At 40.3% G+C, this 11,789-nt stretch overlaps 1 protein-coding gene across 9 annotated transcripts in view; it reads left to right on the top strand.

Annotated features, from left to right (window-relative positions):
* Positions 1-11,789, top strand: part of zcchc9 (zinc finger, CCHC domain containing 9) — a 246,027-nt gene that overhangs the window by 108,970 nt on the left and 125,268 nt on the right. For all 9 annotated transcript variants that reach the window (XM_060908766.1, XM_060908768.1, XM_060908760.1 and 6 more), the window contains 2 exons: positions 3,974-4,121; positions 11,590-11,682. In XM_060908766.1, the coding sequence (XP_060764749.1) occupies positions 3,974-4,121; positions 11,590-11,682 (241 nt within the window). The remainder of the gene's footprint in view (positions 1-3,973; positions 4,122-11,589; positions 11,683-11,789) is intronic.

An 11,789-nucleotide genomic window follows, 5' to 3' on the forward strand; every position in this document is an offset into this window, starting at 1 on the left:
ACTAAAGCCTGGCGCACATGGGTGATTTTCCGTCGCTTAGTCGTGCAACTTTTTTGATGCAAGTGAAAAATGGCTTTGTGTGCGGATATTTGTGACGCCAAATTATTTTTTTGGTTGCTTGTGACAGATCGCAGATGTCAAACATGCTTGATATTCTGCGTCAAAAAATTGGCAGTCACTGACGTTGCAGAGATATCGCTGCGTGTGCGCGTCTTTGCAATAACGACTCGATCACCTCCAAAGGCTAAGCCAGTCCCTGCCCATGAAGTAGTAACGTGATTTCCATGTGACTTGCATCCCCCCCCCCCCCCCCCCCCAAATCGCCCACTGGTCACAGATAACACGCACACTCCGCTACCCGAGAGGGGAAACTTGCATCCAAAAATCGCAATACACTTGCGGTGAGAAGTCGCCCATGTACAGTGGTGCTTGAAAGTTTGTGAACCCTTTAGAATTTTCTATATTTCTGCATAAATATGACGTAAAACGTCAGATTTTCACAGAAATCTTAAAATTAGATAAAGAGAACCCAGTTAAACAAATGAGACAAAAAATTATACTTGGTCATTTATTTATTGAGGAAAATGATCCAATATTACATATCTGTGAGTGGCAAAAGTATGTGAACCTCTAGGATTAACAGTTAATTTAAAGGTGAAATTAGACTCGGGTGTTTTCAATCAATGGGATGACAATCAGGTGTGAGTGGGCACCCTGTTTTATTTAAAGAACAGGGATCTATCAAAGTCTGATCTTCACAACACGTTTGTGGAAGTGTATCATGGCACGAACAAAGGAGATTTCTGAGGAACTCAGAAAAAGTGTTGTTGATGCTCATCAGGCTGGAAAAGGTTACAAAACCGTCTCTAAAGAGTTTGGACTCCACCAGTCCACAATCAGACAGATTGTGTACAAATGGAGGAAATTCAAGACCATTGTTACCCTCTCCAGGAGTGGTCGACCAACAAAGATCACTCCAAGAGCAAGGCGTGTAATAGCCGGTGAGGTCACAAAGGACCCCAGGGTAACTTCTAAGCAACTGAAGGCTTCTCTCACATTGGCTAATGTTAATGTTCATGAGTCCACCATCAGGAGAACACTGAACAACAATGGTGTGCATGGCAGGGTTGCAAGGAGAAAGCCACTGCTCTCCAAAAAGAACATTGCTGCTCATCTCCAGTTTTCTAAAGATCACGTGGACATGCCAGAAGGTATTGGAAAAATGTTTTGTGGACGGATGAGACCAAAATAGAAATTTTTGGTTTAAATGAGAAGTGTTATGTTTGGAGAAAGGAAGACACTGCATTCTAGTATAAGAACCTTATCCCATCTGTGAAATATGGTGGTGGTAGTATCGTGGTTTGTGCCTGTTTTGCTGCATCTGGGCCAGGATGGCTTGCCATCATTGATGGAACAATGAATTCTGAATTATACCAGCAAATTCTAAAGGAAAATGTCAGGACATCTGTCCATGAACTGAATCTCAAGAGAAGGTGGGTCATGCAGCAAGACAATGACCCTAAGCACACAAGTCGTTCGACCAAAGAACGGTTAAAGAAGAAGAAAGTTAATGTTTTGGAATGGCCAAGTCAAAGTCCTGACCTTAATCTAATCAAAATGTTGTGGAAGGACCTGAAGCGAGCAGTTCATGTGAGGAAACCCACCAACATCCCAGCGTTGAAGCTGTTCTGTACGGAGGAATGGGCTAAAATTCCTCCAAGCCGGTGTGCAGGACTGATCAACAGTTACTGTAAATGTTTAGTTGCAGTTATTGCTGCACAAGGGGGTCACACCAGATACTGAAAGCAAAGGTTCACATACTTTTGCCACTCACAGATATGTAATATTGAATCATTTTCCTCAATAAATAAATGACCAAGTATAATATTTTTGTCTCATTTGTTTAACTGGGTTCTGTTTATCTACTTTCAGGACTTGTGTGAAAATCTGATGATGTTTTAGATCATATTTATGCAGAAATATAGAAAATTCTAAAGGGTTCACAAACTTTCAAGCACCACTGTATGCCGGGCTTAACTGTATTAATGTTCATGAAGACTGGAACAAAGTGAAGATCTATAAGACTGGAGGTCTCCTTTCTTACCCCCTTTAGTTTAACGCAAGCAATGAGGTATACAGGTGTATTTTTATTTCTGCAGATTTTTAACTATTTATGGTAACAGCTGATATACTAACGGAGTTCACATGGTGGCTGCATATTAACTTGCGTATGTTTCATTGAATGTTTCTCAGTGCTAATTACCCATTAGTTAAGCGGTTTATGGTCTTCAAAGTTTAAAGGATTATATAAGCTGTATTTTGTGTTTGTGACACATCTCTTTAATGGTAAATTATTCTTCTCTATGAGAATTTGTTAGACAAAATTTGATTGTGTATTTTATTTAGTTCTCACGGCATGTTGATGGCATAGATATGCAAATGAATGCCTGTAACCAGAAGAGAACGCCTTGTGTTCATGCTTTAACTGGAGGGAGTAATACCACGGATTGTGAATGGAGTCTCTGCCTGAAAAGAGGACGCTATGTAAAACAGCTATTTCTAGCTGAATACATGGCTGAGTAAGCAGCCTGGTCACACAAGCAATTTGTGATTGCCAAAGGTTCAGTGTGCCACCACCAGTCATACAGCAGGAGTACACTGGAGAAAGTAAAGTTAGCTACATGTAACAAATTATCTAAGTAACTTCAGCATGTTCAGTTTAAGTAAATGTATGGATGGTCAACTTTCAGTATTGACTTTAAGTTAAGTCCAGTATTAGACTGGTACACAGTTCAGGAAGTAAATGCAGTATGTATTTTATGTATAGGTCTTTCAATCGCTTGTCTTTTACTCTACCTTTTGTTGTTGATCATGATGAAACTACTGAAACACTGTATTACAGTACAAGCTCTGTTATCTGAACCCCTTTTATCTGAACATTCTCTTAGTTAACCAAACTTTTTTCCCCCTGTAGAGTTTGGATAATTGAGCTTATACTGTACAGTAAACCCTGTATTTATTTTCCTCAAAAAGTAGCTCAAAATGGCCTAGAGTGCATCTCTGAGCTTCCCTGAAATTTGGTTTCTGGGGGCTTTGGCGGCCCCCAGAGCCCCAGCCTAATAGTAAGCCTCGCTTCACTTGGCTTCGTGTCTCTGTACTCGGACACGCTACTCTTATTCTTTTGTCAGTGTTGGCATCTCTGTTTGATGACTGGCAAAGCTGTTGTTTAAATAGATGACTGAATATGCATCTAATCTATCACATTGCAAATCAGGTAGCCTACCCATTTTGCTTTTAATTGCTTAATTTTATTTGACATCACCAGTCTAACAAGTAGGCCATGTCAAAGTGAAACAGAAATTAATCGTGTGCCCAAACTGCTGTTAACCCTGTTAATTGTAAACAATTTAAAAAAGCCCATTTAGCCTATGTTAAGGATATAATGGTGAATGTAGGCTTTTACAAAATATATTTTGCCATCTGCTACATATTTTAAGTGACTGCATATGCTTTATTGCCATTCAGAACATATAGTCTCCTAACAGTTCTCTACACAGCCAGATTTACTGTGCTGCCCTGCACGTTTGCGCTGTCTCAAAACTTGCATACATGAGGAGACTTGATGTGAGATTTGATCACAGCGTCCACTCATATCCACATTGATAAATGCAAAGCTTTGTATGGAAATTATCTTATGCACAATTTTGCTTCTGTATTTTGTAAATGAGGGCTAATATGAGCATTAAAATTTTTTTAAAATAGTTTATCATTTGAATCTTTTAAATTTGTATAATGTAAAGAATTGAGTATATACATGTAGTATATCATGATGATTTTACAAGACATTTGTCATATCGCCCAGCCCTATTTTGTGAATTTTGATGGATTCATACAATGTGTGTGGTGGTTTTTTTTTCTTTTTGTGTTTGTGGGGTTTTTTTTGTTAATATTTTGTTAACCTTTTTATGTCCAGGTGTGCTTTAACTGTAGGAAGACGGGCCATGGATTGGCTGACTGCCCAAAAGCTCATGATGAGGAAATGGGTATAGGAATCTGCTTTCGTTGTGGTTCTACAGAACATGAGATCCAAAGATGTGGAGCTAAAGTAGACCCTGCTATGGGTAAGAATGTAAAGTAATTTTAAATACCGTTACTGATAAAAGCTAGTGATGATAACTCAATCACTTTTGATATTTAAGTTTTATCTGACATTTGAAAGAATTTAAAGGACAACCCTGCCCTTCTAGTTGGGGGGGGGGGGGGGGGGGGTTGTTTTTTTGGAAAGCATATTACTGCTACTCTGTTAGCTTTGTGTGCAGAAAAACCTCTGCAAATCCACTGTTGGTGATCCCTTTGAAACCCATCTCGAAATCATCTACCTGTCGTACTTGGTAGTTTTGAATGGAATGTGCCTGATACACTGCAATCCCACTATAACAAACTCCTTGGGGAGCATCCACATAGTTTGTTATCCCAAAATGTTTGTACTACTGAAATGGACCCACTTGTCACACGTTACATGTGAAATTTTAGGCACATTCTCCTTATCACGAATTTCTCCTTCCGAGTCACTGTCACCATTCATCTCATCTCATCACCTCTAGCCGCTTTATCCTGCTCTACAGGGTTGCAGGCAAGCTGGAGCCTATCCCAGCTGACTATGGGCGAAAGGCGGGGTACACCCTGGACAAGTGGCCAGGTCATCACAGGGCTGACACATAGACACAGACAACCATTCACATTCACACCTACGGTCAATTTAGAGTCACCAGTTAACCTAACCTGCATGTCTTTGGACTGTGGGGGAAACCGGAGCACCCGGAGGAAACCCACGCGGACACAGGGAGAACATGCAAACTCCACACAGAAAGGCCCTCGCCGGCCACGGGGCTCGAACCCGGACCTTCTTGCTGTGAGGCGACAGCGCTAACCACTACACCACTGTGCCGCCCAATGATTTGTTCATCTGTTAGGGAAATGATTGAGGTTGCTGGTGTATCATTGTCAGTGCCCACCCATTGACTTCTCAGGGCTAGAATTTCGTGAAAATTTGCAGGAATCTGTTTGGATTCTCGCAAAACCGTTTTGCAAGAATCCTGAGAATCCAGTAAAAAATTTCCCATAACTCATAACATCATTCACGACCCATTTTTCCCATAACTCATAACATCATTCACGACCTTGCCTCTATATCTGAAAAAGTAAATTCAATATTCCCTGTAATTGCATGTCTTGATAATTTATTTATTTCAAATTCTGATGTTCATTTTAATTTGAGTGTAATTTTATTAACATGTAAAAAAATTATCGAATTTCTCATGTCAGTAACCTGTATTTTTGTGTGTTTATCATATATTTATTCATTTCATTGGTCTTGTCTTTCTGATTCTGAATGACTGCACTAGTGTGTGTGTGTGTCAGTCAGACTCCTGTATAGGCTATATATCATGATATGGATGACGATCATCGACCGTGAAACAGAATGCCCACCGTGCTTTGATTTTGTCATAGTGCAGGCTGCATGTCTTACACCTCGCCTTGACTGCAAAATCGTCTTCAAAGTCGAAGTCATAATTGTCTAGTAGGTCATCGCCCCATGCCTGTAAACCGCGCCGCGATATTCTTTTCGTTTTTTCAACGGATTTCGAGGTGTTTGGCTGATTATCACTTGAGCTGGAGTACGCCATCTTGTTATTCTTGACAACAAAAGCCACCTGGCGAGTACTCGGCAGACTAGATGCAAGCGACACCAAGCGAGTGAAACACACTTTGCACATGCGCAGAACGTTTGTTTATCGAAACCGAAACCGTTTGTGGAATTTTTGTGTTCAAGTGATTACTTTGATATTTTACAATAAAATTACGATATTTCTTGAATATTTTGTGCGAATCCGTTGCGATTCGCCTGGGGAACAATTTACGCGAATACTCGCGCGAATCGATTCGCGCCAAAATTCTAGCCCTGCTTCTTATGTTTTCTAAATCCTCACCATTCAGTTCCTTTATGTATTCGGCATTTTTTCACTCAGGGTACACATTTCTGTTCCAAAATGGTCATTTTTTGAAAATTTAGTTTTCAGATTTTTAGTCAGTGCATTTTGTTTCCACATATCTTAATATTACAGTGTGAAAATTTCATGAGCTATCCTCATCTGATTCAGAAGATATGGCCTGTTGATCAAGATCACCGTTTCAGTGAATTGGTAGGGGCTACGGATACTACACCAGTGTATGTGCCTGTGTTATATATGCAGTTAGCATGTTAAAAGATTTATTTCAGGTTGTAGAACATTTTAATGATGGCTTTAACTTGAATAAAAAATGTGTATGGCAATGAGCACAGAATCAAATATCTTTTTCTAATGAAGATATGCCTAACGAAGAATTTGGGGCTATGGAGACTACATTTCTCAAACCACTACTCAGTGCAATTACTTCAAGTCTGTAGTGACTAAAGGCATTTTTATACCTTTACTTCTCATGGTAATTATAAAAACATGATGGGAAATTCTTTAACCCTGATTAAACCCCGAGTTTAGAGAGGGCTATGGAGACTACATTGCTTTTTCCATTATCCCTGTGAACATTTTCAATGAACAATGAAAGGTGTCTGTGCCTTACATTCAACAATTTTTTTTCTGTGCATTATGCCTACATATATAGAGATTGAAACTACCAAAATGGATACCATTAAAAGAATCAGTGATTTGAGTTTTTGGGTTCCTTTTTGAGAACACTGACCAAAAACGTCATTTGGCATAACGACAGACGCATTATTAAAGAACTGCAAAATTTTTCCAGGTGATAAATGACTCCTTTATATGCATATATTAAATTAAGCAGAGATACTACATTATCATTTCATATCAATCTTATAGCAGAAAATGCACTAGAAATGTGGGATTTTGTATGATGTTATACAGTTCAATGTACAGTGGAACAGTAAAACATGCCAAAACGGACCAAAAATGGACCAAAAAGGCATTAAAACAAATGAAAGGATCAACATGAAAACAAAATTTAAAAAGTGTTCTCTGTGGTGATCTGATGACACTAATGTAAACAAGTTTAATAAAAGAAACGACTTTTTTTTAAATACACCTGCATAACATCTTATTTCTCCAAATGTGTACCCCGAGTGGAAAAAAAATGCAGATAGCAAATCACCGAGTGTCATTCATGTCGCGCCACGGGGCTGGGCAGGGCATATAAAAATGCCGCCGGTACACTTTTGGGTCTGGTTCCTCTTGAGGTTTCTTCCTCGTGTCATCTGGAGGAGTTTTTCCTTGCCACCGTCACCACGGGCTTGCTCATTGGGGATAGATTAGGGATAAAATGGGCTCATGAATGGGGTCATTCAGATTCTGTAAAGCTGCTTTGGGACAATGTCTATTGTTAAAAGCGCTATACAAACTCAGTGGCCGGCAAGGGCCTTTCTCTCTGGAGTTTGCGTGTTCTCCCCGTGTCTGCGTGGGTTTCCTCCGGGTGCTCCGGTTTCTCCCACAATCCAAAGACATGCAGGTTAGGTTAATATGGGACGGCCTTCGGCTGAGGTGCCCTTGAGCGAGGCACCTAACTCCCAATAGATAGTTTTCACTGACGTCACGGCATTCCGGGGAACGCCCCCCAGCCGCCATCTTGGAGGGCAAACAAAACGGACCATCGCCACTACTGGCTACGTTATCTCAGACGAAATTATGAAGTTATATAGTCAGTTTTCTAAAATAAAGATCAATGTCGGCAAAATCAAGCAAACAGAAGTATATACGTAGATACACATCTCACGGTATGCAGCCAAACTGGCCTTGATTGGGGGAATTGACCCCTACGAAGTGGACAAAGATGCATTTTCAAGTGACTATGCAGGGCTGCCAAAGCCTGAAACTGCCAAAGCCTGCTCCAAAGCCTGAAACTGACTTCATCAAACTTTAAAGGCTGTCTGATTATATACAACTTTATATATTCACAGCGCGCCTTTTGGCGGATGCCGCCTGAATCGCGCAGATCCGATTTTTTTTTTTTTTTTTAGGGGGGGTGTTGGAGTGTCTGATTATAATTTCAAAGTAAATTCTGTATTAAAATTACTAAATAAGCAAATCCGTTACAGTCCATGAAACAGGAAGTATAAGGATGAGAAAAAACAGTTTAAATCGGGAAACTGCGCACATTTGCGCGGTCCTATACACTGCTCGGGCTGCACAAATGTGCGCAGCTTCCTGATTTAAACTGTTCTTTTCTCATCCTTATACTTCCTGTTTCATGGACTGTAACGGATTTGCTTATTTAGTAATTTTAATACAGAATTTACTTTGAAATTATAATCGGACACTCCAACGGCCCCCCTAAAAAAAAAACCCGGATCTGCGCGATTCAGGCGGCATCCGCCAAAAGGCGCGCTGTTTGCATCCCAAACACAAATCAAATCATACAGAATAGACCTAAAATGTTTTTCAAAAATGACCCTTGCGTGAGTGAAGTGACAAGTTTCAAATAGAAACATGACACACGAGCGATATTAAGTGTACATTACACTGTAAACGTACACTCAGCGGTTCCAGTTAGGCATTCTCCAGAGATTGTTCACATGATGTTTTGATTTCCAAAAACAAACTTAAACACAATTGATTGTTTATTTAAACAAATTACCACTTATAAAATGATCGGAGCAGACTTTGCTGTGTTTGGAAAGCTGATAATCCTTGCGGTTGATTCTCGCAAGCCATAGATTTCTCCTTTGTATGCTGAGTTTGTTTGCTCGCCTTCGTGCTCCCGTACAGTGGGAATTCCATAAAAGCTCCGCTTGACTTCATCATCTGACCTATTACGACAGCCGTGAATACAACAGGTGTGCACCATTGCTAGCTTTAAATAGTAGTAATGTAACTATAAATGTAAATAATATATAAATGAATGTAACTCGCGCGCTACAATGTGTGCTCAGTGACCCGTACGGTAAGCTAGCCCTCCAAGATGGCCGCCACCAGGGAATCCCCGACTCTGTGACGTCATGTGAAAACTATCTATTGCTCCCCGGGCGCTGTTAGCATGGCTGCCCACTGCTCTGGGTATGTGTGTGTGCTTGTTGCTCATGTGTGTGTGTGTGTGTTCACTGCTTCAGATGGGTTAAATGCAGAGAGGAAATTTCACAAGTGTGTGATGAATAAAGTTGTGCTTTCTTTCAAACAGACTTAACTTTTTAATTAGGTGTTGTTTAACAGTATCAGCGGTCATTTCGTCCTTTTATTGAGCCTTTGATCACAGTTCTTGATAATTGTTAGTGATGGACACCTAATTGAGGCTCGTTAAACCTTTGTTTTATGGTGTTAACACACTATTAACTTGACTGCAGACTTGATTACTTATCGTTGGTCTCTGGTGGGAAGACGAGTGCATGACTCAGCAGGTGAATGACGGATGTAGTTGCAAGAAGTGTGTTTATTTACAAACAGGCAGGTAAAAACTTAAGACAGAGACAGGGTTGTGAAACAGGCAGTGGTCATGTGAGGCACAAAAACAGAATGGCGGAGGCAAAGACAAAAGGCAGAGACCAAATGCACAAAACAATATAAAAACCAGAAGGGCAATACACAGATACAAAATTTGGTTGGTAACATGAGACACTAGGTACAGTGCGCGTGTACTTCAAGTCTGTGTGTTTAGAGCGTGCCCTGTGATTGTGCGCTAATCTGGAACAGGTGCATGGTACTGTAATTGGTCCTTATGGCACTGTGCAGTCCAAGCATCAGTGCGCGTGGACGCGAAACAGTGATGTGTGGTGGGTGGGGTGTATTTGCTCCGACTCATTATCATTAAAGGCATGGGACACAAACTTGGCTCATTATATGTGAAAGTTCACAGTAATAGTTTGTTATAGTGGGGTTGCAGTGTGTATTCTTTCTGTTGTGGCCACCCGCAGGACAGTTGAAGCTGGTTCTGGTCCATTACAAAGGAATAACCATATTAAAATGGAATGGATCGGTTGAAAGAATTTAAAATATAACTACTTTTGACAAAATGTCTTCAATTTCACAGTAATTTATAATTTATGACTTAGGATATTGTCACGTTGTAGATTTGTTTTTCAAAGAGTGAAATATCGATGGATGCAAACATGGTGATTTGTTGCTTGGCATAGGGCAGTGTTGGAAATTGGTACCTGCTGCCTGCCAAATGTGGGTGATTTTGCATAGTAGTGGGTGAATTTGCTCAATCTACTAGCCACGGTGGTGAGTAAATAAAAGTTGCATATCTTCTTCTTTCGGCTGCTCCCATTAGGGGTCGCCACAGCGGATATGTTCCGCATATTTGATTTGGCATAGGTTTTACACCGGATGCCTTTCCTGACATAACCTTCCCCAATCTATCCAGGCTTGGGACTGGCACCAAGTATGCACTGGCTTGTGCAACTCGAGTGGCTGGGTATTTTACCTAATCTACGTCTTTGAACTGGGGGGCGGCACTGGAGCACCTGGAGGAAACCCATGCAGACATGGGGAGAACATGCAAACTCCTCACAGAAAAGGTTCAAACCTGGAACCTTCTTGCTGTGAGGCAACGGTCACAACCACTGCAACACTGTGCTGCCCCCAAATAAAAGTAGCATATACAAAGAAATAATGCAATTGTAACAGAACTACTTGTGACGTTCCAGAACGTAGATTGAAATGTGAGTCTGCTTGTTCCACTCGGGCACTTTAACAAGGAGACTGTCTCCTCATTATAGTGTCCAAGTGAAACAAGACGAATTGCAATTCAATGTGACAACTTGAGCATAGAAGACGAAGTAGTGCGAACTTGAGTATAGAACAATAACATGAGCATAAAACACTAACTAGTGCTAACTTGAGAATAGAATGCTAACTACTGACTGACGGTTAAAAAGAATTACCTCAGGTCAAGCAGCCTAGGCTAGCATTGCAGCAAACAAATAACAAAAAAAAAAAAGCTACATCATGGGGGTAAAGAGGTCTGCAGAGAACCTCCCCGGAGACACTGACCCAAGAAGCGAAGGTCGAAAAAATGTTTAACTGCCCAGCTCATCAAATGTATTTTCGATCAGTTCACTGTTGTGTGCGTGTGAGAGAGAGCGGGGGGGAGAGAGACAGAGTATTTTCCTCGAGTTTAAATATTTAACATGAAATAAAATCATGCTTGAATATTGTAGCTCTTACTGTATTATTGTTCATATGCAGTTGCACACTTTCAGTCAAAACAAGAAAGTGGCTGGTAAAAAAAAAAAAAAAAGGTGGCTGGGAGATTTTGGAATCCACCTGCCACAAAAAAAGTTAATTTCCAACCCTGGTGTAGAGGCTTCGGGGAAGCTATACACACACAACTGTATGTGAATGCTAAACATTGTAATATAAGGCATTCAATCTCCCACAGGTGAGACCTGAAAAGAGCAATAATGTTGACATTGCAAGAATATAATCACTGTTTGTCGCAACACAATGTTGTCATTTATTATTTATTAGTCTAGAAATGGCTGCTTTTTTGTGGGTTTTTTAATGAATTTTTATTTGTTTTATTCATTTGAAAAATACTTTTAATGCACTGTGTACTAAATAAAATTTGCGGGATTTTTTTCAGGTGATTATCCATATGCCAAATGCTTCATTTGTGAAAAGACTGGTCATCTGTCCAAATCTTGCCCGGATAACCCAAAAGGACTTTATGCTGCAGGTGTGTCTTTTAAACATGTACTATGAATTTAATTTTTTTGTTCAGTTTCTATTGTGTGTGTGTGTGTGTGTGTTTGTTTGTGGTCTACAGAAAAAAAGATGTATAGT

This window comes from Neoarius graeffei, chromosome 25, assembly GCF_027579695.1.
Source record: "Neoarius graeffei isolate fNeoGra1 chromosome 25, fNeoGra1.pri, whole genome shotgun sequence".
In the NCBI taxonomy this organism is placed as follows: domain Eukaryota; kingdom Metazoa; phylum Chordata; class Actinopteri; order Siluriformes; family Ariidae; genus Neoarius; species Neoarius graeffei.